Consider the following 26,841-nt stretch of genomic DNA (forward strand, 5'->3'; position numbering starts at 1 on the left):
TGTCAAGGGTGCAAAACGTGCTCTGGGTGAGGAATTTCAATGTCTACTACCAACAGTAGCTTGGCAGCAGCCCTGCTGATCAAACTGATCAGGGTGTAAAGAATAATGCTGCTAGACTGGGTCTGTGGAAGGTGGTGAAGGAACCAACAAGATGGAAAAACACACCTGACCTCATCTTCACCAATCTGTCAGCTGCAGATGCATCTATTCATGACAGTGTCAGTAAGAGTGACTACTGCACAATCCTTGTGAAGACAAAGTTCCACCTTCACATTGAGAATATCCTCCATCGTGTTGGTGTGGCACTGTCACCATGCTAAGCAGGACAGAGTTCAATTTATCTATTGTGACTATCAAGTTATCCCCACGGCTCCTCTCTCTCTACTCCATAATCCTCACAGAAGTGCTCCTTCTCAGGATTCACCCAGCAGTTGGTTGCTGCATACGCCTGCAATGCTAATCCTGAGCTTTAGTTTAATGCCAAGTAACCAGAGACAGAGTTCAGCCAGTACCTGACTCACAGCAGACAAGAACATCGTGACAAGTCTGAAACCACTAAATATGCCAGAAGAAATTTCAATCTCGGTGTGGGAATTAGCAGAATGTGAGGGAAGGGAGACTAACCTGTTTTAGGAACAGTTGTCTCAATTTTTGGTGACACTGAAAAGGAATTTTCTTTCCACCTTCTGGACATTCAACAGCCAATGAAAAACAGTGCGGTCACTGTTTACAATGTAGGAAACATGGGAAATTCTAGACAGCAAAATTCTACAAACAGCAATTTGACAATTAACGATTTGGGAAAATAATAACGACTACTGTGATTGTGGTTGAGCAATAACTATTAGCCAGAAAACAGTAGGAATGTTGTCTTTGACTATTGTGCAGATGTGTTTATTGTCTTATTGGAGTTGTAGCACCATTTGATAATGCAGCACTTCCTCTGCACTGTACTGGAATGTCAGCCTGGATTACACACACATCTTCTGACTCAGGTTAGAGTGCATTAACCTCGCAGTTACACCTACCTGGTCTCGCTGCTGAAGAATATGAGACACTGACGCACACATGCACAAGGTGATCTGGAGCAGTTTCGACAGATAGTCTTGGATTAGATGGCCCAGCTTTTTCATCACCACATCAATGCCGTTCAGTAGACTTTGCTGACGTCCTAGGGGTAAAATCTTTGACATATCCAAAGTCTTTACCGACTGTAACACTGCACATAGACAGGATCCTGAAACAAGATTGATAAAATGATTACTCATACAAACAAAACAAACTCCAAACATCTCCATCCACCTATTGTACTCTTAGCTACCTTCTCTCCAGCCCCAACCCCCTTCCATTTACCTCTCCACACTGGATGCTCCCTGCCTCATTTCTGATGAAGGGCTTTTGGCCAAAATGTCGATTTTCCTGCTCCTTGGATGCTGCCTGACATACTGTGCTTTTCCAGCACCACTCTGATCTCCAGCATCTGCAATCCTCACTTTCGCCCCCAAGCTCAAGATACCCCATCACATTTTCTCCTGAGGTCACACAACAGTGTTTTTAAGTAAATAAGTACAAAACATAATTGACCTGAAACAACTAGTAGATTTGTCTCCTTTGAAGTTCATAAAATCACGTGGGGCGTGGACAGGATGAATAGCCAAGGTCTTTTCCCAAAGGCAGGGGAATCCAAAACTAAAGGGCGTAGGTTTCAGGTGAGAGAAGATAGATTTAAAAGGGACCTAATGGACAACTTTTTCACACAGACGGCCGTACGTGTATGGAATGAGCTGCCAGAGGAAGTGGTGGAGGCTGCTTCAATTACGACATGTAAATAGCATCTGGATGGGTATATGAACAGGAAGGGTTTAGAAAAATATGGGCCAAATGCTGGCAAATGGGACGAGATTACCTTAGGATATCTGGTTGGCATGGACGAGTTGGACGAAAGGGACTGTTTCCGTGCTGTACATCTGTATTACCTGTTTGAGTTCTTTCAGTATTTTCACCTAATTTGAGATTTCCAGCATCTTGCTTTAGTTTTCACATTTTTAGATTGGCCTCTCTTGCAATCACATCAATCTTTGAGCCCGTAGTTGAACATTACAATCCAAACTTTCCAGGGAGAGTGGACAACACAATGCAGCTAAAGCCTAAGGCATGTTATAGCTTTAATGCTGCTACAGTGCTTTCACACCACTCAAACTCAATATAGAAAAACATTCAACTTGAAATCTAAAGGTCACAAGTTCCAGTCCCATCAGGGCAGCAAATTTAATCAAAAATGGCACTTTGTGGCCGTAGCCACATTTAATGACAAAGGCTTTCACATCCATTCAAAACTTTCCTGGCTCACAAACGTCAGCTAGTGAACGAAGCCTGGTATCTTCCCCCAGTCTGACTTCCTTTGCTTCAGCTCTACACCATGTGACAGGGAAAGTAAAGAAATACTGCAGTCCATGTGGCACTCACAATCCAACAAACAATTTCAATCCAAAGAGTGGAGAGACGTCAGAACAGCGAATTTAAAATCAGACTGACCTAAGGCTATTGGGAGAGCGCAGGGCACTAGTCTGGGATTGTGTAAAGACTGTAACTATTTATTTTTCTTTATTTTTGATTATGGACTGAAATGGCGAAAAAGACTGTTTTAAAAATTAAGGATTGTGGCACTCCTTAAACATAGGCTATGAGCACTTATTGTAAGATCTTTCAAAAGTGGGATTCATCCAGCAATAAATAGCTATTGGACTGTGAATTGATGACTAGTTGTTGATGACAAAGGCTTTCTGCCTGCCACCAACTACACGATTGGCTCCCAGGTAGCTAAATGGTTTGTGGTTGAAAATGATGTAGCCAGAAGAGTTCGGACCACTGGAGGTGGAGGGGGTTGACCTTTTCTCTGCAGTTTAAAAATATACCCAAAGCCTGAAGCAATTTTCCCTCACTAGTCGCTTTAATGAGTGGCTTTTAACGAATAAATCAGAGACTTTATCAAGTGAACAAGACACTTTGTGCCTCCCACAAAGATGTGGACAAACATCAGAAGAGAGAGAGAAAGGGACACTGGGAAAAGTCCAGGATTGATACGTGGTTTTGTTTGAAAGCAGGGCAGTAGGATTTGTTTGGGATTGATGGGGAGAAGGGGAAGCAGGATTCTCATCAGTAGAGACAAGCCACCATTAACTATTTGTCTGATGGGATGTTACCTTTAAAGCTTAAGCTGTCCATACCTAACAATATAACACAAACATCACAGCAGATCACTAGATAATTATCAGTGCAATTATCTGATGTTATCATGATTTTGATATATGAGAAAGAGAAAATAAAAGATAAGAAGGCAACACATATCAGCTTTGATGGTTTTAAATTGGAAATCCTAAATTTGTTTTGCAAAGCCTGTGATTGAAATAATTAAAACACATGCATACTATATTCCCTTTATACGAAAGGAATGAAGACTGAAGACTTCCTTGTATACTTGGCAATAGGAGCAGCACAACTAAAGGAAAGTACTGAGGCAGTTGGAACTCACTACATGTAAGCTAAAGATAATGGAAGCATTCAATAGGTCACAAGAGAAAGATAGAGACGAGTAACCTTTCATGCTAAAGACCATCCATTACTGCTGGAGAAAGTTGTGCAATGACAACAGTTCCTAAGTGAGTACAGAGGCAGGGAAAGCGAACAGTGTAAACAATAAGCGTTGCAGAGTCTCCCCTGTGCGTACCCTGAGTAAAATGGTGTACTGGTTCAAGGAGCAGATCCAGGAAGAGGTGTATCTCCTGAGGTAACGAGCCAGCCAGGAAATTTAGAACAATGACCATGCGGGTCCCTGCTGCTGCTCGGCCTTGGGTTTTGCTCCCTGTTTTGCTCCTCATGCGTCCGTAAAGAATCCTTAAAAACAAAAGGAGTGGGAATTTTAAAAAGAAGAATTTTAACTTTCTTTTGAAGTTTTTGAACATAACAACAACTTTTAAACAGGAAATAGCAACTAATTAAAAGCTCAACTCTAATCAGGTCACCCACCTGTGTATCAAACAAACTCCCTCAAAATGATAATATCCACATTTCCTACAAAGTCTTTGCCTCTGCTACAATAACAAAGTTGCCAATTTCCTGCTCAGGTGATAACTATCCAGTTGTGTTTCCAATCTCTTCTCATCTGCAGCTTAAACCTTTATCTTTGGAAGCAGATAAACCAGGCAGCTCCAAAGATCCCCAGGTCTGCCTGCACTCATCTTTACACCTGCTGGCCAAATCCGAAATTTGACAAGTCCCTTTTGAGCACAGGTAGTGGTAGATGCAGATGTAGTTACAACATTTAATAGTCATTTGGAGAATTACATAAATAGGAAAGGTTTAGAGAGATATGGGCCAAACACAGCTTACTGGAACTAGTTTAGTTTGTGAAACATGGCCGGTATGGAAGACTTCAGCAGAAGGATCTATTTCTCTGCTGTATGACTATATGACACTGTCCCCTCAGTCAGTGCACTCATTAACTTACTCCAGTTGCCTGGTCAGCCAGTTTACAATGCAAAGTGACACTGACAGTGTGGGCTCACCTCCCACACCAGGAGAAGTTACTATGACGGACTGCCCTTTACTGTAATCTGAAATGTGGTAACCCTCAGGTTAAACCACCATCAGTTGTCTCTCTCCACTGACAGAACAAGCCTATGATCTGGTGTGACTATGAAAATTTTACACTGATGCAGTACTGAGGGAGTGCTGCACTGTCGGAGATGCCATTTACTTGGATAAGGCACCAAATTGGAGTCCCATAGACAAATCTAAAAGACTCCACGGTACTATTTTGAAATAGACAGGTCAGTGCTCCCCATTGTCCTGCCAATATTTAATTAGGCAACAAAATCAATTATCAAGTATGTTAAGGGGCACTTATACCTAGCACTAACAGCAGCTGACTGACCACTTAGCATACTCACAGAGCAATGTTGAACAGGCTGTCAATGAGCTACCTTTAAGAATGGGAACACTGGTGAATCTATTTCCCCACTCGTAGTCCAGCAGCATAGCCCAATTAATTTGGCTTAGTCAAGCTTAGCAACTTTTTGACAGCCCACAATATCCATTTCCCTCTCTCTCCTTCACCCAGCATTACGCCTAACACCTGTTCTATGCTGAGTGTGTGGTGCTGGAAAAGCACAGCAGGTGAGGCAGCATCCAAGGAGGAGCCCTTCCTGATGAAGGGCTCTTGCCCGAAACGTCGATTCTCCTGTTCCTCAGATGCTGCCTGACCTGCTTTCCTTTCCGGCGCCGCACTCTAGACTCCGCAGTCTTCACTTTGTACTTGTTCGATGCTGTACCATTTGGGATCATTTACAGAAGTTACAAGCTCTGCTACTCCTACCTCATGATAATTGGGATGAGCTCAGGTCTGTGTGCGGCTGACACGATGGTCGTTTCTTCTGCAATACTAAAGTGAATGACTTCTTCTTTGAAACTCTTGTCCTCCAGCAGTCGCTGGAGGTTTTCCCTGCAACAAAAAACCAAGATTCAGTTTTTTACAGATGCACAAAAGTCAATGAAAACATAAATTTCTACACTGACTTCAGAAATTGGATTGTAAACTTTCTGTAAAAAGTAATTGGAATCATGTACATTGCAGTCAGTGGATTAAATATTTAAAGGCAGGTTCTGTCTTCGGGTCCAGAAAACGTGGTTTAGACTAGATGCTCATTTGAATATTTGAATCTAAGAGTAGTGCCTTGACCAACGAGAGTAGACTTGCCAACCAATCAGAATCCTTTTCACTGGAGAGTAAACTGTGATTGGATGAAATTTAGTAATTCTTGCATTTGTCCGCATAAGCACAAGTTAAAAAGTTTTGACAAAACATCTCACTTTTCAGCAATAATTAAGGTGCTAAAATGTTGATTCAAAAATATTTTCACTTCGTCAAATTCATTTGAGTAATTTTCCAGTCGTTCATGAGACAGCACAGTTCAATCCTGCTTAAATACTCTTTAACACATGGAGAAGCAACGTTAGATGTAGAATGCGCTGATATTCTTTGAGGTTTAAATTTCCAGTTTTTGTGCTTATTTCTTACAATTTATGATTTCTTAATATTCGATACAGTATCTCAAAGTCCATGGGAATCAGGGGGAAAACTAGGGTCAAAACTAAGGTGAAGAGAAAGAGGAGATTTGAGAGAAGTTTTCCAAATATGATGGGTCAAGACAGAGTGGATGGGGAGTAACTGTTCCCACTCGCAAATGGGTTAAGAACCAGACAGCACAGTTTTAAAGTGTTATGTAAATGAAGCAAATGTGAGATGAGAAAAAGCATTTTCACAAAGCATCCATGTCATTAAAGTGTGGAATGTGCTGCCTGGAAATGAGTAGATTCCACTGAGGCAAACAAGAGGGAATTGGATGCTTATTTAACCTGAAATAATGTATAGGGTAATGGGAAAAGGTACCAAGTCATGATTAGTCAATAATTCAGACACAATGAGTTGAATAGCTCAGAAAAGATTTACAAGGCTGTTGCCAGGGTTGGAAGGTTTGAGCTATAGGAAGAGGCTGAATAGGCTGGGCTGTTTTCCTTGAGGCTGAGGGGTGACCTGAGGGATGGTTCATAAAATCATGAGGGGCATGGATAGTGTAAATAGACAAGGTGCTCAGGGTAGGGGATTCCAAATCTAAACAGCATAGGTTTAAGGTGAGAGGGGGAAGTTTTAAAAGGGACCTAAGGGACAACTTTTTCACACAAAGGGTGGTGCGTGTATGGAATGAGCTGCCAGAGGAACTGGTGGAGGCTGCTTCAATTACAACATTTAAAAGACATCTGGATGGGTATATAAATAGACAGAGTTCAGAGGGATATGGGCCAAACAGTGGCTCAGTGGTTAGCATTGCTGCCTCACAGGGCCAGGGACCCAGGTTCAATACAAGGCTTGGGCGACTGTCTGTGTGGAGTTTGTACATTCTCCCCATGTCTGCATGTATTTCCTGCAGGTGCTCAGGTTTCCTCCCACAGTCCAAACACATGCAGGTTAGGTGGACTGGCACATGCTAAATTGCCTGTAGTATCCAAGGAAGTATAGGTTAGATATATTAGCCATTGGAAATGCAGTGTTACCGGAATAGAGAGGGGAGTCTGGGTGAGATGCACCTTAGAGGGATGGTATGGACTCAATGGGCTAAGTGGCCTGCTTCCATACTGTCGGGATTCTATGATGATTGCATGAGAGCGCAGAACACAATAGTACAACACAGCAGCTCTCATAAACAGAATGAAGAAGGGACAGAGATAGAGACAAACTGCCAGAAAATCTGGAAAGACACAATTACACAGCTATCTTTACATTACTGAAAAAAATATTATTTTTTCCAAGTTTTTCACCTTGTACTCATCTGGACAATTCACATAACCAATTTAAGGGAAGACCCAACTGCAGGTGAGTGCGGACTGGTTGGCAAGTGGGCACCGATAGGTGGAGGCATTGCCATGAAGGTGGCAGATTAACAGTTAACTGTCAGGCTTTGGTTAAATTTTAAACCAGGCAGGATGACCCTGATTGGTCAAGACATTGCCCTGAAAATTGAACCAGCAAATAGCTTTCACTTATTTTTAGGACGGGGAACAAGTACAGTGCATGACTAACTCTGTCTGCAAAGATTCAACATTTTGCTAATTGCTGGCAGTAAGCAATGTAATGGTAATTAATTTGTGCCAAATAAACAATTACACATTTTACAGAGATTTATTACAAAGGCATGGAGCAGATTAACATTACCTGTAGGGCAGCATGTGTGGGTGCTTGTAGGTGAGCAGACATTCCAAGGCAATTTTCTGCACATCCTGGCAATGATGGCACAGCAGCTAAAATGGGGGAGAAAGAACAGTGTAAAAGAGGAACCACAGGAAGAGACAGGCAGAGAAAGAGACAGGTAACACAGCTATACACGCGACTGTTACCTGTATGTACAATTCCTTCAGCTTGGGTTCCAGGTATAGCGACCTCGGGTTGGAAAACTTGGAGAAAACTTTCAGGTGAGCGATCAATTGCCTGTAATGACACAGAACACGTTAAAATTTGCAGGACATGAAACAAGGTCAAGGTAACTCATATCAAAACAGGAGTCCCAGATAATCTTTACAATGCAACCTGCATTCTATCACCAAAATTGTCCCAGAGGACCACAGCAACATCACAAACTCATCTTGTGATGACTCACATGCTCCAATGCATTGCCTTTTCATTTTGCCCAACAGCCTTTTTACTCACCGAACCGTGCTGCTACAGAACTGCTCGGCTTAAACAGTAATGGCTACAAATTTGCAGGTTCAAGTGCCAGTCCATGAGCAAGTGAATAATCTTGGTTGACATTCCGGTTTAACACAGAAGCAGTGCCACACTGCCAGAGGTACCGTTCTCTGAATGAGACGGTAAACCAAAGCCCCAGTGCGTGGCCCAGTTCCCTGAAAGCTGCGCAGCCGCTCCGAGGTTCTCCACACGTTGATCACCATGGTGGGCATGCAGACACACTGCCTTCCAGTCTTGGAAGGTGCTGCCACACACTAGCTTTGGATTTCTGCATACTGATAAACTTAAATGGAGGATCATTCAGTACAACCGCAACATGCATTTATACAGCTACTTTTACATTAAAATACACTCCATGAACCCTCATAGAAATGCTAAAATGTGAAATTAGGCAGTGTCATTTAAGGAGATATTGGGGCAGGCGGATGGAAGCTAAACCAGGAAAATAGTTGAAAGGGGACCACCAATGGCACAGGCATTAAAATCAGACTACTTGAGACATCAGAAATTGAGCACAGAGATCTCAGGAGATTAGGTTTGATTAGATTAGATTACTTACAGTGTGGAAACAGGCCCTTCAGCCCAACAAGTCCACACCAACCCTCCGAAGAGCAACTGCAGGAGGAAACCAGAGCACCCGGAGGAAACCCACGCAGACACGGGGAGAATGTGCAAACTCCACACAGACAGTTGCCTGAGGCGGGAATTGAACCCAGGTTTCTGGTGCTGTGAGGCAGCAGTGCTAACCACTGTGCCGCCCACAAAGCATTGTGGAGAATGTGGGCATATGCTTGAAAGAGTTCATGAGAGGATAATAGGCTCCTGAGTTCTATTTTCAAACAATTGATAAGCAATGGCAAATTTTGTGGCATTACTGTTTTTATTCCATACAATTAATGTTATATAATGTTAATGCCCCACATAAACCACCTCCCATTTTCTCTCTCTCTATATAGCCTCCTGTTTCTCCAGCTTCCTCTCAAACATACCCATGCTATCCAACTCAAACACACTATCTAGTGGCAGGTTCCACAATTCTCACCACTCATTAGGTTAAAAAAAATCTTATTAGTAACTATTTTGCATTGATTTTAAATCTGTTCTCAGGATGTGTGCAAAGCCAGTGTCTGCTGCCCATCCCTAATAGTGAGGTGATGATGGTGGTGATAAGGAGCCTCCTTGACTCACTGGGTTCTCTTATCAGGCAGTTCTTATAGCCCTAACTGCACAGATATGGACTACACCCACATCTCTACGAGAGAATATTTGGTTGGAGTTACGAGTACAGTTGAAACAATTCCATGCCAGCTTGATTACAAATCACGCAATAAAGTCAAAGGGATAAGCTATTTTTCCTAACTCCAGAGTGACAAGAAGTGATTTACTTGGGTTGCATTTATCTACACCATTTCCAAGCATGCTTACAAAATGCTATTCACATCACATGAGACTGCTATTGGCAGAACTTCAAATGGTGCAGTTAGAAAAAGTGCAAAAATTACAGAATCATAGAAATTTACAGCCAGGAGGAGGCCACTCCACCCATTGTGTCTATACCAGTTCCTGAAACAATTACCCCACTAGTCCCATCCTCCAGCCCCATCTTCACAGCCCTCTTAACTTCATCCCTTTCAAATATATCCAGACGAACATTATTATGCTTGATGTGCAAATAACTAGCAAGCAAGGAGAATCTTGCTGAAGAGAACAACACATTGGCTGAGCTCTCACACATTTCAGGACCAATGCAAGAATGGCAAATTTCAAACACATGCGAGGGCTGCCGGGAAGGGTGAGTTTTCCCGCATTAAAAGAGACTTACCGCGGGATTCGGGTCTCCATTTGCTGAGAGGTGCGAGAGAGGAGCGAAGGACTTCTGGAAAGTCATATATTTGTGTGGTTGCGTTACCCGAAACACTACTCGGGTAGTGTATCCCACCCATCCTCCTCCTCCTCTAACCAAAAAAAAAGTTCTGTGCGCCAAACTGGTACGGTAATGGTTTTTTTTATTATTCCTTATTTTTCAACAGTCCCTTTGGGAATTTAGAATAGTGGGAATGGAGGCGAGGGCAGTTGAATGTTCCTCCTGCAGAATGTGGGGGGTAAGGGTCACCACCAGTGTCCCTGCTGACTACATCTGCGGGAAGTGCACCTAACTCCAGCTCCTTGAAAACCAGGTTAGGGAACTGGAGCTGGAGCTGGATGAACTTCGGATCATTCGGGAGGTAGAAGGAGTTATTGAGAGGAGTTACAGGGAGGTAGTCACTCCTCAGGTACAAGAAAAAGGCAGACGGGTTACAGTCAGGGGACGGAAAGGGAACCGGCAGGCAGTGCAGGGATCCCCTGTGGCCATTCCCCTCAACAATAAGTATACCGTTTGGATACTGTTGGGGGGGGATGACTTACCAGGGGAAAGCAGTGGGACACAGGGCTCTGGCACAGAGTCTGTCCCTGCTGCTCAGAAGGGAAGGGGGAAGAGGAGCAGAGCAGTAGTCATTGGGGACTCCATAGTTAGGGGGACAGATAAGAGTTCTGTGGGGATGAAAGAGACTCACGGTTGGTGTGTTGCCTCCCAGGTGCCAGGGTTCGTGATGTCTCTGATCGTGCTTTTGGGATCCTTAAGTGGGAGGGGTAGCAGCCCAAAGTCGTGGTCCACATAGGCACCAACGACATAGGTAGGAAGAGAGATGGGGATTTAAGGCAGAAATTCAGGGAGCTAGGATGGAAGCTTAGAGCTAGGATGAGCAGAGTTGTTGTCTCTGGTTTGTTGCCCCTGCCACGTGCTAGTGAGGTGAGGAATAGGGAGACAGAGGAGTTGAACATGTGGCTACAGGGATGGTGCAGGAGGGAGGGTTTTGGATTCTTGGATAATTGGGGCGCTTTCTGGGGTAGGTGGGACCTCTACAAGCAGGATGGTCTTCATCTGAACCAGAGTGGTACCAATATCCTATGGGGAAATTCGTTAAAAGTTATTGGAGTGGGGGATGGGAACCAAAATTGTAGTTCGAATATAGAAAAGTTTGAGAGTAGAGAGGTCCAAAATCAAGCTTCAGGGACACGAGATGGCACCAGCAAGCAAGACGTTGGTTTGAAGTGTGTCTACTTCAACGCCAGGAGCATCTGGAATAAGGTGGGTGAACTTGCAGCATGAGTTGGTACCTGGGACTTTGATGTTGTGGCCATTTCGGAGACATGGATAGAGCGCGGACAGGAATTGTTGTTGTAGGTTCCAGGATTTAGATGTTTCAGTAAGAACAGAGAAGATGGTAAAAGAGGGGGAGGTGTGGTATTGTTGGTCAAGGACAGTATTACAGTTGCAGAAAGGATGTTAGGGGACTCGTCAACTGAGGTAGTATGGGCTGAGGTTAGAAACAGGAAAGGAGAGGTTACCCTGTTGGGAGTTTTCTGTAGGCCTCCAAATAGTTTCAGAGATGTAGAGGAAAGGATAGCAAAGATGATTCTCCATAGGAGTGAGAGAGGCAGGGTAGTTGTCATGGGGGACTTCAACATTCCAAATATTGACTGGGAACACTATAGTACAAGTACTATAGATGGGTCAGTTTTTGTCCAGTGTGTGTAGGAGGGCTTCCTGACACAGTATGTAGACAGGCCAACAAGGGGCGAAGCCATATTAAATTTGGCACTGGGTAATGAGCCCGGCCAGGTGTTAGACTTGGAAGCAGGTGAGCACTTTGGTGATAGCAATCACAATTCTGTTATGTTTACTTTAGTGATAGAAAGGGATAGGTGTATCCCACTGGGCAAGAGTTACGGCTGGAGGAAAGTCAATTATGATGCATTTAGGCAAGATTTAGGAAGCATAGGATGGGGAAGGAAATTGCAGGGGATGGACACATTAGAAATGTGGAACTTATTCAAGGAAAACTCCAGAGTGTCCTAGATACGTATGTACCTGTCAGGCAGGGAAGAAGCTGTAGAGCGCAGGAGCAGTGGTTTATGAAGGAAATGGAATCCTTGGTCAAGAGGAAAAAGAAGGCTAATGTTAGGATGAGATGTGAAGGCTCAGTTAGGGCGTTTGAGGGTTACAAGGTAGCCAGGAAAGACCTAAAGAGAGAGCTCAGAAGAGCCAGGAGGTGACATGAGAAGTTGTTGGCAGATAAGATCAGGGTAAACACTAAGGCTTTCTATAGGTATTTAAGGAATAAAAGAATGGCGAGAGTAAGATTAGGGCCAATCAAGGATAGTAGTGGGAAGTTGTGGCAAGAGTCAGAGGAGATAGGGAAAGCACTTAATGAATATGTTTTAACAGTATTCACTCTAGAAAACAACAATGTTGTTGAGGAGAATACGGAGATACAGGCTACTAGACTAGGTGGGACTGAGATTCACAAGGAAGAGGTATTCAAAATCCTGCAGAGTGTGAAAATGGGTAAGTCCCCTGTGCCAGATGGGATTTATCCTAGTATACTCTGGGAAGCCAGGGAGGAGATTGCCGAGCCTTTGGCACTGATCTTTAAATCGTCATTGTCTACAGGAATAGTGCCAGAGGATGGAGGATAGCAAATATGGTTCCCCTGTTCAAGAGGAGGAGTAGAGACAATCCTGGTAATTATAGACCAGTAAGCCTTACTTCAGTTGTTGGTAAAGTGTTAGAAAAGGTTATAAGAGATAGGATTTATAATCATCTAGAAAAGAATAACTTGATTAAGGATAGTCAGCACGATTTTGTGAAGGTAGGTCGTGCCTCACAAATCTTATTGAATTCTTTGACAAGGTACCAAACAGGTAAATGAGAGTAAACCAATTGATGTGGTGTATATGGATTTCAGCAAGGCATTCGATAAGGTTCCCCACAGTAGGCTTTTGTACAAAATGTGGAAGAATGGGACTGTGGGAGATATAGCAGTTTGGAATAGTAATTGGCTTGCTGAAAGAAGACAGAGGGTGGTGGTTGATGGGAAATGTTCATCCTGGAGTCCAGTTACCAGTGGTGTACCGCAAGGGTCGGTGTTGGGTCCACTGCTGTTTGTCATTTTTATAAACAGCTGCAAATGTGTTGCTGGTCAAAGCACAGCAGGTTAGGCAGCATCTCAGGAATAGAGAATTCGACGTTTCGAGCATAAGCCCTTCATCAGGAATAAGAGAGAGAGAGCCAAGCAGGCTGAGATAAAAGGTAGGGAGGAGGGACTAGGGGGAGGGGCGATGGAGGTGGGATAGGTGGAAGGAGGTCAAGGTGAGGGTGATAGGCCGGAGTGGGGTGGGGGCGGACCCTGGATGAGGGCGTAGAAGGGTGGATTATCAAATTTGTAGATGACACTAAGGTTGGTGGAGTTGTGGATAGTGACAAAGGATGTTGTAGGTTATAGATAAGCTGTAGAGCTGGGCTGAGAGGTGGCAAATGGAGTTTAATGCGGACAAGTGTGAGGTGATTCACTTTGGTCGGAATAACTGGAATGCAAAGTACTGGGCTAATGGTAAGATTCTTGGTAGTGTAGATGAGATCTCGGTGTCCAGGTACACAGATTCTTTAAAGTTGCCACCCAGGTTGACAGGGTTGTTAAAAAGGCATACAGTGTTTTAGCTTTTATTAATAGAGGGATCGAGTTCTGGAACCATGAGGTTATGCTACAGCTGTACAAAACTCTGGTGTGGCCGCACTTGGAGTATTGTGTACAGTTCTGGTCACCGTATTATAAGGAGGTTATGGACGCTTTAGAAAGGGTGCAGAGGAGATTTACTAGGATGTTCCTTGGTATGGAGGGAAGGTCTTACAAGGTAAGGCTGAGGGATTTGAGGCTGTTTGCGTTAGAGAGAAGGAGGTTGAGAGGTGACTTAATAGAGACATATAAGATAATCAGAGGGTTAGTTAGGGTGGACAGGGAGAGCGTTTTTCCAAGTATGGTGATGACGAGCACGAGAGTGCATAGCTTTAAATTGAGGGGTGATATAGATAGGACAGATGTCAGAGGTAGTTTCTTTACTCAGAGAGTAGTAAGCATATGGAATGCTTTGCCTGCAACAGTAGTAGCTTCGCCAACTTTAAGTACATTTAAGTCATCATTGGACAAGCATATGGATGTACATGGAATAGCATAGGTCAGATGGGTATGACAAGTCGGTGCAACATCGAGGGCCGAAGGGCCTGTACTGGGCTGTAATGTTCAATGTTATGTTCTGTGACCACAGGACATTGATTGGTTGACAAGTTGGCTCTGATTGGCTGAGGCGCTATCATGGCAAATAAAAGAGAGGCATCCCAAGCTTCTGGGGAATTTAAAAAAAAAGCAAGGCTTGAACAAATTCCATTTGCTTGTAGAAGGAGGGTCTTTGATCGTTTTAAATTGCCAATAACTACTCCAGCAACCAATTTAAGATAATCAGTCGAGCTGATAACATTGCATATTTATACTTGCTGGAAGTGACATACTGTATATTCATAGGCAGGAACCCAGTCTTGGTTCACCATGTTCTTGTGATTGAAGCGCACACGAATGAGCTGCTCAATTTCCTGTATTTCAAAGATACTACATTTGCTGCACAGAACTTGGGGAGGTTCTGGAGACCAGTTCAGTTGCAAAACAGATGCAGGTTCTTGCAATCTGAGAAGGATGGCTTACTGAAGTACTATCATAAGAACTTCCATTTATACTATGCAATAAAACAGGGTTATCAAATGAAATACAACACTGTATCTTTTAAGAAACAAACTATCAGAGTAGAAACATGGTCAAACAGATTCAAAGCATTGCCTTAAAGGCAGAGAGAATTGGAGTGGGAGTTCCAGAGATGGGAACCAAGCAGTTAAAGGCACCAAAATCAGAATCAGAAATGTGCAAAATGCCAGAATAAGAGAACAGCAAACATCTAGAGGGCTACATGGTTCGAGCAAGATACAAATATCAGCATGGACAATGCCACAAAGGGCCTTAAGGTCAAGGTGGAGGATTTTAATATGGGTATCATGCAGTCATAGTCATAGTATTGCATAGTACGGAAACAGACCCTTTGGTCTAACTCATCCATGTCAACCAGATATCTTAAATTAATCTAGTCCTATTTGCCCGCACTTGGCCCATATCACCCCCCAAACCCTTCCTATTCACATACCCATCCAGATGCCTTTTGAATGTTGTAATTGTATCAGCTTCCACCACTTGCTGTGGCAGCTCATTCCACCCTCTGCATGAAAAAATCTCCCTTAAGTCCCTTTTAAATCTTTCCCCTCTCACCTTAAACCTACGCCCTCTAGTTTTAGACACATGTACCCTAGGAAGACCACCTTGGCTATACACCCTATCCATGTCCTTCATGATTTTAAAAACCTCGATAAGGTCACCCCCTCAGCCTCTGATGCAAATGGAACTTGGTGCAAGTTAGAAAATGGGGGTCACACTTCAAAACAACTATGCCACAAAGACAGAATGGGTGCCTATGCTTAAACGGTGGAAACTACTTATTGACAAAGACGCCAGTTATAAGCATAGACTTCCCAAATCCAACAATCAATCTGCTTGTTGATACAGAACACAATTAAATCTGCAGTTACTGTCCATCACTTGAATACAATTAAACACCCAATTACTTACAACCAGCTAAAGGAAAATGCCACAGGTAATTTGGCAATGGGGGAACAATCTACTCCAATCAGCTATAGGCAACAGAGATTTGGATGAGTTCAGAGTTTAGGAAAAGTGTCTGGTACTTACTTTACAGCTGCCCTCTTGGGCTTCTTCCCCACAGCAAACTGGAGTTCGTCAGGACCTTCAATCCCATCAGCGACTGCACTGCACCCATCCTGCAGTTCGACAGCAGTCACTTTCTCATCAGCCCCCTGCTTCTTCCTGATGTCCTCAGCTGGGGCAACCAACAAGTCCGCTGGGTAATATTCATTGCTAAACCAAGCAAAGAGACAGGTCACTTGCGAACAATGTTTCCTGTGTGGAAGTCAAGCAGCAACCAAGTGTATAGCGCACAAGTTGGTTCATTTATATAAATGTGCGTGCATAAAATAGTTAAAGGGATTTCACTAAACTGCATTTAAAGAAATTTCTGCGCACTGAAAACGTGTTCATGGGTCTAAATCTTTCCAAATCAGTGTGGTCACAAATTAATCACCAACCATATGCTGCTAATCTAAATGTGACTGAACACTGTTAGTGTGATCAATGCTTATTAACATGGCACGTGTTCACATTGGAGAGTGAGCTTGTGCGTGTGTGCATGGAAGCAAACTGAGGTTTTCACTGTTTCACTGCAAAATGTCGAGATGATAGTGTGCAAGTGTTATTTGATTATTGAATATTTTACTTCCTTGGTTACTGACTAGAGGGACTGTTTTTTTTCCAGTAAATATACTTTTACAAACACCATTTCGTTGGAATGCGGGAGACAAGTGAACAAAACTGTGCCGTCACAGCCTCAACTTTCACAGCATTGCTCCAAATTGCTGCCAAATCTTAACCTAGTAACTTAACTTAAACTAGTAGCTAGTAACCGTCCTCAGCAGCAAAATGTATGTCCAAAGTTTGCTAACATAAAAGAATTATTGTCCTTTTGCTATAACTATCTGTTCTTGGCATGAGGCATTTAATAGGACAGCATTTATTGCCTATATTCAATTACCCTAAGGTCATTAGACCACAACCCCGTAAACAAGAGACTTAGGTCACATACAGAATATACATAAGCATAGCGCATTGCCTTCTAGGCAGGATGTCACTGAACCAGTTGGGATTTTAAGGCCCATATTTAGTTATATATTTTATTAAACCTGATGTGACATTGGTTTCTGATCCCTGAACCTCTGCCTTGCTGGTCTAGCAATGGACAGTAGCTTACCATGTTCTGGTCACATTCTCTACAACCACAAACTGATTCCCAGCTCTCAATGAATTTGAAAAGATAAATCTACTGGGACTATGCTAACTGCATTGAGACGTGCAAAGCTGTACCCTGACTTACTTAATAAATTTTAGAAGCAAAGGAGAGAGTTCCCGTGACCGAGGTTCTACTCTGTCAGCGAAGTCACCCATTGCTTTCCAAAGCAAGAAGCGGAAGTTGGTGCGATCTGTCCTCTCATTGGATTTCATTGCCAAATTAAGCTGATCCTGGTACAATCCTCTGATTATATCTGGCAGAATATTCGGAGTGTCTGATGTAATGTTGTCTTTCATTTCCTCTCCCAATTCACATTTCAATTCCTTCTCTGGTTAAAACACAAGGTAGATCATATTAAACACAGATTCTAAGATGTAGATGAGCCATATCGAACTCAAAATATCAACTGTTTTTCTCTCTCCACAGATGCTGCCAAAATTGTTGAGCTTTTCCAGCTGTCTGTTTTCTTTTAATTAATTTATCTTTGACTGGTGGATATGCATCGTATCATTAATTAACATTTGTCCATGCTTAAGGATAATTATGTATTCAAAGTCATGAGCATGTCTAGAAAGCTCAACTGAGTGGATATTCTATGACATATCCATTTATAAGTTTAATTAATCGCAACTCGATAATTACAGGAGAGTGGTGTGCAATAATGTCAATGAACTCCGGGGAAATGGGATCAAATTGGTCCTTGACAGCTGGTAATGATGACTGTGAAACCACCAGATAATCATTGTCAACCCAGCTCATTCACTAATGTTCTCTCGTGAAGGCAAACCACTCTCCCTATCTGTTCTATCAACATGTGACTTGAGGTAAACATCAATGTGGTTGACTCAACTTTTTGTTTAAAAATTCACTCGTGAGACATGGGCATCGCTATCTGGGCCAACATTTATTGTTCGTCCCTAGTTGCACTTGAAAAGGTGGTGGTGAGCTGCCATCTTGAACTGCTGCAGTCTATGTGCTGCAGGTAGACCCACAATCCCCTTCGGGAAGCAGGTCAAGGATTTTGACCCAGCAACAGTGAATTAACGATGATATGTTTTCAAGTCAAGATGATGAGTGGCTTGGAGGGAGTCGATGTTGCTCCCCTTGTCCATCTAGATGGAAGTGGCTGTGGGCTTTGAAGGTGCTGTGTGAGGATCTTTGGTGAATTTGTGCTTTCTGAAATGGCTTGGTAATCTCAACTCTATCAAACCACTAAAGTCCATTACCAGAACTGTGGGTGTAACCGCGCACACGCGCACACACCCACCACCATCTCCAGGAAATTTAGAGATAGACAACAAAATACTGGTCTAGCCAGCAACGGTCATATACCATCAAAGAATTTAAAAATGGCAGTTTGATGTTATCTTACACCATACTACACACCTATTCCATTCCACCTATCACTTGTCAAGTGTTGGCTTTTTTTTTTGAAAGTGAGAAAACTAGGCAATCAGCTGGAGCCTAGAGCAGCTACAGCTCTAAGTGATCTTGGCAGCTTTGGACCTTTACTGATTAAGAGCATTAGAAACACAATGACCACCAAGTGTGATGCACTTCGAGATGCTGTGAGGGGAGAGAGGTGGCATCAGTGTTCCCCAGTGAAACTGGCTGGATAACTAACTTTCAAATGAGCTCACCCATTATTATCTTCTCAATTTGGCTGTTAACCATAAATGGATCATTTCACTGTAGTAGCAAAACAATGCCATTTACCACCCACCAGCGATAACATTCTTTCAGCTGCAATGTTAAACCAAGGGCCTCATTTGCAGAAAACATCTTTGCTGAAGAAGAACTAGGAAGTGCTGTATGTTGCTAGAGCCAATATTCATCTCACAACCAGAACAGAATAGAAACACAGAAATTATGAGCTGGAGTAGGCCATTCAGCCCTTTATGCCTACTCACCATGCATTCTGATCATGGCTGACCCTTTATCTCAATGTCAGATTCCCACTTTTTCTTCAGACCTCTTCATACCTTTAAAATTTAAACATCTACCAATCGCTTTTCTTGAATATACTCAGTATCCTGATCTCCTGTGGTCGTGAATTCCACCCTCCAACTGAATCAGATCGATTTCATATCCTGAGACCCTTGGTTTTAGACTCCCCCAACCAGGGGAAATATTCTCAGTGCATCTAGTCTGCCTAGCCCCATTAGGATTTTATAAGTTCCATTCACATCCATACTCATTTTAATAATTCAGATGACTATGGACCTAATCAAACCCGTCTCTCCGCGTAGGACTGTACTGTCATTCCCTGGAAAAGGCCTACTGAGCCTTCACTGCACTCCCACTATGGCAAGAATATCCTCCTCCATTAGATAAGGAGACCAAATTGCACACAATACTCCAGGTAGGGTCTTAACAAAGCCGTGTACAAATGCACTAAGACATTCCTATCCTGATCAGACTATCTGATCGTCACCACATTGCTGATGGTGGAATCTTGCTTTTCACAAACTTGTTGCCATAGTTTCTACGTTACAACAGCCATCACAAAGTTCAGAACCACTTCATTGGCTTTGAAACACTTTGGACATATTGACGTGGCAAGAGGTGCTGGAGAAAAACATCTATGGTGTGATGTTCTTCTTTACAAAACACTTGGAAATTCTCTGACTTGTAGAAATCAAGTTATATATTAGCAACAATAAAGTCAGTCTGCTCCAACAGAAGGCCACAATAATGCACATGCTGGGGGTTTAGAAAGTGCTATAATCCCAGTTGGTGGTACTGGGACAAGCCAGGTCCCAGAGTGAAACCTGTTTTGATAGATCATAGGCTTCATTCGTGCAATTTCGTTACCATAGTGGTTAGTCACTATGTTTACAAGAGCCTGCCAATGTACTTTTTACAGAAAGGTACAAGTTCATCACACAAAAGGCAAAAAAAAGACAATTTGGAAAGATGTCATAAACAGTAAACCAGATTAGATTCTCTCCAACTCTCCTTGAGGGTCGGACTAACTTAGTGACTTTTCTATGACTTTGATTACTTTGAATTTGCAAAATATTTTAGTTTTATTTACCTGTAAAACGAGCTGCCTGGTCCAGATGTTCATAATAGATAGACCAGAATGCTTTGTTTTCCATTCCACGTGCATGAGAACTGGAAAAAAAGGCACAAAGTTTTAAAATTATAAAAATTAATTTATTCTGGGATTATCTCGAGGTCATGGGGATATATCATTACGGTGACAGGAAAAAGATTTGAAAAGGACCTGAGGGGCAACTTTTTCACATTGGGAGTGGTTCGTATATGGAATGAACTGCCAGAGGAAGTGGTAAATGCAGGTACAGTTACAACATTTAAAAGACATTTGGACAAGTACATGTACAGAAAAGGTTTGGAGGGATACAAGCCAAATGCAGTCATGTGGGATTCATTTAGTTTGGAAAACATAGTTAGCATGGAGGAGTTGGACCAAAGGGTTTGTTTCCATGCTGTTTGACTCTAAGATTGTACAACACACTAGATTATACTAAGTATTTTCAAAGTCAGCTGATCAAACTTGATATCGCATAATGAATTAAATAATACACATGAAGATAACACTAATTTGGGTAAAACAGAAACTGAACAAATATAAACTTTCATATTATCCTACCATACCTGCAAAATCCAATTTCAGACACCCATTTTCAGTATTGAAGAGAAAATTGAAACTTTACTTTTTACTAAATGTAAAACCTTTGAGACTAATTATTTTTCAGTTTGAGTTATTCATTTAGTCATAGAGGTGTACAGCACGGAAACAGACCCTTCAGCCCACTCGTCCATGCCAACCAGATATCAGAAATTAATCTAGTCCCATTTGACAGCACTTGGCCCCAACTCCTTCTAAACCCTTCCTATTCACATACCCATGCAGACGCCTCTTAAATGTTGCAATTGTAGCAGCCTCCACCACTTCCTCTGGCAGCTCATTCCATACAAGTACTACCCTTTGCATGAAAAAGTTGTCCCTTTGTTTCTTTTAAAATCTTTCCCCTCTTATTATCATGTACATTGTAACTTAGGTGATACTTACACAATTAATTCGATCACTGGGTCCCACAGTGCACTGAAGTTTATATAAAGCATTCCTATCAAATGTTGAAGAGGAACCTGGAAAAGGGTACACAAACCAGAGAAGAGGAGCACTGAACATTCAGCACAGCCACAAACCTGTTGAAAATATCCATTACAAACTGAGGAAGAACTCCTCTGAAACTTTCTACCCCAATGTGTTGTGGAGGCTCTGTCAGAGATCACTAGATTTCTGGATATTAGGCATATTGTGACATACAGGGATAGTAATGACATGAGGTAGAAGATTAGCCATGACCCAGCTGATTGGCATAACATTCTTGATGGGCTCCCACTTCCACTTCCCATGTTCTGAAACTTGGGTTTATGCACCAACCTTCTAGGCATTTAACGAAAGAAGTAAACTGGTGAAGTCGAGACTGTTGTTATTTCTTCAGAGCAGTTTCACTAATTAAGCCAGTGTTTTTTGCCTATCCCTGATTACTTTGAGAAGGTGACAATGAGCTGTTTTCTTGAACTGCTGCAGTCTCAGTAGTTCAAGTAACACTCCCAGTGCTGTAAGGAGGGAGACTGAGCATTTTAACCTCGTGACATTGAAGGAACAGTTACATTTAAAAGTTAGGATGGTGAGTGGCTTGAAGGGGAACTTGCAGGAATTTGCTGCCCTTGTCCTTTAAGTGAGAGAAGTCACAGGGTATGGAAGATTCTGTTGACATAATTTCTGTGAATGCCTGAAGTGCATGAATTAAATGGTACATACTGTTGTTATGCTAGTGGTGGAGGGAGTGGACATTGAAGGTGATGGTTGGACACCAGTCTAGAGGGATGCTATATCCCAGACAGTGTTGAGCTTGAGTATTGTTGGAGCTACACGTATTGTGCCCAAAGGAGAATATTCCACCACACTCTTGCCTTATGCCTTATAGCTGGTGAATAGGCTCTGTTCATCACTTAGTGTATCAATTAATGTACAAGCCCCAGTCTCTAACCTTTCTGTGTAGGCACAATATTGGTCGCTATTCCTGAAGAAGGGCTTTTGCCCGAAATGTCGATTTTCCTGCTCCTCAGATGCTGCCTGAACTGCTGTGCTTTTCCAGCACCACTCTAATGTAGAATCTGGTTTCCAGCATCTGCAGCCCTTGTTTTTACCCAGTTCAGTTTCTGGTCAATGGTAACCCTTTGCATGTTGATAGTGGGGGTTTCAGCAACAGTGATGTTATTCAGTGTCAAAATCAGATGGTTAGGTTTTCACTTGTTTGCCGGACAATTGTGTGGTACAAATGTTACTTACACAAAGCTTTTCATCTTGCATTCACCAGAATAAAACCAAAGATTGCCAAAGTTTGTTTCGATGAAGGTAAGCTTTGGCAACACGACTCTCTTTACAGAAAGATTTAAATTCAGTACCACCCAGCAACTACACTTTGTATTGTGATCTTCGATATGCCAAAACTAAAATTAACATTGGGTTAAAATAAAACACTTCTGAAGCAAATGTCCAAAAATGAAACAGAACAAACACACAACTGGAAACACATGCTGAAAATGCTAGGATTCTAACTAGGTCAACTTAATATCATTAAAGAGAAAAAACACATTAATGCATCAAGTATAATTCGTCATCAATTCCAACAGAGTCTAGGGTCAAAATGCTCACCCGTTTTTATCTTTCTGGTTGATGAGGTCTCTAAAATGCATTTCATTATTTCCAAAAAAAAAATTCAGCACAGGACAAACCTCAAATTAGCTCAAGCAGCTACAAATGTTATTTGAGGCAATACAAGCATCCCATGCTTACTCTGTTGCTGCTTTCAGTCCAATGATTTTCAACCCTTGCTATTGTTTACACTGGGAAATGTAAAAGAGTTGCCCTATTCCCTACCTCGTCATACGGCCCCTCAGGGAGACACGGCTGCACCAGATCATGCCTTAGCTTTCTCAGGTGCAGTAACTTCTCTCTGTAGTCATGAACAGTGGCAGGGACAAGTTCAGCTTGAAGTAAGATGGCAAAGACAGACTGAAGATCTCCATCACTCTCATCCTGTAAATATAAACAAATAGCAAAGCTTGAACATTGATAGTACTCTTGCAATTCAACTTCCAGGGTCTATTTCTGTCACAATTTCTGTCCATCTTTCACCATCAGAAACTCCTATTTCCACAACTGTAATTGAAATCATGCAGGTACATAAATCACACTATAGTCACCACTGCCATAGAGAACTGCAGGCCATTCTTTTGTCCATATGTCAGTCTGTTTCTCTGTAAACAATATACCTCAAAAACTACTGGGCAGATTTCAGTGTACCAACAGAGTATGACCCAAGGAAGGACTGGTTCAATTTTGGCAAACATGCAAATTCAAATCCAGGATAGTTTCTTCTAAACAGATCATTAAAATTGGAGATTGAAGATTTTTCAAAACTTTTTTTCCGAGCAATGCTTTGTTTGGAATGTCGTGGATTGTCTCAGCTGCTGTGGAATTTGACACATCTGTCAAAATATCAGCAGAGCTTTCAGAGCAGGTTGTCGGATCAGTTTGAAGCCTTCTCAGTAAAATGGAAGCTCTTAATATTTCATTTTAAAGCTCTCTCAGCAGAGTATCAAGCAGACAGGGAAAAGTCTCAAGGAAGAATTGTAATGATAGGGATTTGTTTATGATAGAGAGTGGGGAGGGGGTTGGGTGGAGACAGGAGGAGACTTATTTGAAATTCAACCACCGGTTGGCCCAAGTGACTAATTCCTATGCTTCACTTTTTATTTAAACATAATGCCACCATTGTTTTGCACACAGGGAAAATGCCAGAAATGCCATACCTCAACTCTTTCGCGTAGCTGCACTTTAAAGTGATTCATAATCCTCAGTGAGAGAAGTCGCACCTATTTCACAGAAAGTTTATGGACAATCAAGTGAACAGTTAAAATGCAAGAGCAATATAAATAAAAAAAGCTGTCAGTTAAGCTAGTCAGAGAGAAACTAATCCTGTGCTTCCTTACCAACAGCTATTGCCATTCCTTCTCCTTTTAGTGACAAGTTTGTCAGTTAATCTCTCCTGTCTTTGAACAAATCTCTCGCCTTCAGTTTTGTTTTATCTGACTGCAGCTTTGTTTCGATGGCATTGAATCCATAATAGTCACACTTCTTGACCGTTTCAAAGAGGCGACATTTTGGAGCCAAAATAGTAACTCTGTTTGACAAAGGGTCAGTCAGACTCGAAATGTCAGCTCTTTTCTCTCCTTACAGATGCTGCCAGACCTGCTGAGATTTTCCAGCATTTTCTCTTTTGGTTTCAGATTCCAGCATTCGCAGTCATTTGCTTTGATATTAACTCTGTCTTTCTGTCCATAGATGCTATCAGACCTGATGTGTTTCTGCAGCAGCGTCTGCTTTAATTTCAAACTTCTAACAGTTTTTTTACTTTCATATTGTCAGATCATGGTCAAATTGAAGGTTGTTTGAAAAAAACGATGCCTTTAAAAATGTGGAATTCACAGGAAAGTGAAATGACAAAAGGATTGCTCTGGTTGGTAACAGCTATAAATATTTTCAATAAACTTGCCACCTCCTAACCTAAAGGTCAAGTTTTTTTTTTCTAAAACTTCTTTTTGGGATATACATATTTTGCTGCCCACTCTTAACTGCCCCGGTAATAGTGAGCCATCACCTGGACCATTCCAGTTAGTGTCGGAACACTCACAATGCTGTTAAGGGAGGGCAGTCCAGGACTTTGAGAAATCAGGACTGAAGGAACAATGATACAATTCCAAGTTAGGGTAGTGGGTGTGGGACATGGAGACGAATTTGCATCTGGTGGTGCTCCCACACATCTGCTGTTCTGGTCCTTCTAGGTGGTAGAGGTCCTGGGTTTGGAAGGAACTGTCAAAAAAGCCTTAACAATTCGCTCTAGTAGATGGTACACCCTGCTGCCACAGTGCATCGGTGATGGAGTGAGTAAATGTTTAAGATAAGCTACAGGACACGATTTCTAAAACACAGAAATTATGTGAATTCCCCTCAGTTTAACATGAATATTAATCAAGCTAATGGTCCACTGCAGTACTTCATTACCAGAACTGCTGTATTTTGGGCAAGACATTAAAAATGAATAACCATTTGCATCTCCCTGGATATTGTGATTCAAACTGCAGGATATTCTCCCTGGTATCATGCCACATATTCATCTCTGAAAATGTGTTGCTGAAAAAGCGCAGCAGGTCAGGCAGCATCCAAGGAACAGGAAAATCGACGTTTCGGGCATAAGCCCTTCTTCAGGAATGAGGACTGAAGAAGGGCTTATGCCTGAAATGTCGATTCTCCTGTTCCTTGGATGCTGCCTGACCTGCTGCGCTTTTCCAGCAACACATTTTCAGCTCTGATCTCCAGCATCTGCAGTCTTCACTTTCTCCTCGCATATTCACCTCACCAAGACAGGTGGAGGTAAATTGGCCATCTATCTAAATACTGACTCTAGACTCTTGTAGTTACAATCTGTCATGACTACACTTCAAAAGAATTTTCAGTCGCTACGAGGCAGTTCGGATTGCCCTGTAGAAGTGAAGTGGTTGTTTGTTTAATCATATTAATGCAAAATCACATATCAGGGACAAAGAAGATTCTAACATGGACAGTCAAACTAAAAAAATTGAAAAACATAAAATACCTTGGAAACAGATGTGGAAAGATTTGGCCGAAGTTCTGTGAACAGGTCAAGCAGAGAGTCTTGTGAAAGGAGATCACTGTAGCCACATAATGCTAACCGAGTATAGTACAGATCACCCAGCAAAAGAGCAGAGGGGTTAGATGGTGACTTCCTGCAAACATGAAACCAACATTAAAAATGGTCAATTCATTTGGGTTAAGAGCAACACAGCTTTTGAGAAATCCTAAACAATGTCCTGCTGCAACGTGCAATTCACTTCAATGGACTGTGACAACACTTTGTTATTGTGTTTGTTTTGCAATGAGAAGTATCAAGTTATGCAAATACTGCACTCGCCTCCCAGCAGCTCCAGCAGAGATATGAAGCAGCACATTACCACAAGTAATCACTGCTCACTTTGCTGATGGACTCCATAAATTCTCAATCACAAAATGCAAATCATTGTACGGTTTTCAATCCACGTCACAATTTATGAAAAAATACTTACTTAATCAAATTCCTTACACATTCCACTGGAAGAATGCTGAGAACATCTGAAGACTCAGTTAGACTCAGAATGGTGCTGACTGCTTGACGAGCAACATACATCCATCCTATCAAAATAAGAAAGGCTCCAGTCATTGACAACTTATTCAGAAATAATGGCCCCTTACCCAAAGAGTTTGTTTTTCAAAATCACAGTACAGATAACACCACCTTAGCATATCCAACCAGATGCACAATGGAAGTCTTCCATCACAATGTATTAGCTGTTTCTGCCAGGATGACTCCGATTTTATTACCTAGCACTGATGGTTCTGGGAAAATAGTTGGATTTTATTGGATTCTACTGAGAGGCAGCACAAGTGCATAGCAAACAGAGACAGCAGGGAAAGCATATGAAATAGCAGGAAAGAGAGAGACCAGGAAAGTGAATGAAAATGTGAGCTGGGAGTGTGAAAATGAGCAAATGCACACAAGGGGATGATGGAGTGGAAGAGGGGTAGACATATTGGGAGAGGGGAA

General features: G+C 42.2%; 1 protein-coding gene across 1 annotated transcript in view; it reads right to left on the reverse strand.

Annotated features, from left to right (window-relative positions):
* Window positions 1-26,841, reverse strand: part of utp20 (UTP20 small subunit processome component) — a 113,472-nt gene that overhangs the window by 61,307 nt on the left and 25,324 nt on the right. Inside the window, exons 15-27 of the mRNA XM_060839730.1 lie at window positions 26,324-26,429; window positions 25,837-25,987; window positions 23,993-24,055; window positions 23,058-23,216; window positions 21,177-21,253; window positions 20,175-20,254; window positions 17,222-17,465; window positions 15,967-16,152; window positions 7,951-8,041; window positions 7,769-7,854; window positions 5,375-5,500; window positions 3,728-3,894; window positions 1,029-1,237 (exon numbers count right to left, since the gene is read on the reverse strand). Of these exons, the coding sequence (XP_060695713.1) occupies window positions 1,029-1,237; window positions 3,728-3,894; window positions 5,375-5,500; window positions 7,769-7,854; window positions 7,951-8,041; window positions 15,967-16,152; window positions 17,222-17,465; window positions 20,175-20,254; window positions 21,177-21,253; window positions 23,058-23,216; window positions 23,993-24,055; window positions 25,837-25,987; window positions 26,324-26,429 (1,745 nt within the window). The remainder of the gene's footprint in view (window positions 1-1,028; window positions 1,238-3,727; window positions 3,895-5,374; window positions 5,501-7,768; window positions 7,855-7,950; window positions 8,042-15,966; window positions 16,153-17,221; window positions 17,466-20,174; window positions 20,255-21,176; window positions 21,254-23,057; window positions 23,217-23,992; window positions 24,056-25,836; window positions 25,988-26,323; window positions 26,430-26,841) is intronic.

This window comes from Hemiscyllium ocellatum, chromosome 19, assembly GCF_020745735.1.
Source record: "Hemiscyllium ocellatum isolate sHemOce1 chromosome 19, sHemOce1.pat.X.cur, whole genome shotgun sequence".
In the NCBI taxonomy this organism is placed as follows: Eukaryota; Metazoa; Chordata; class Chondrichthyes; order Orectolobiformes; family Hemiscylliidae; genus Hemiscyllium; species Hemiscyllium ocellatum.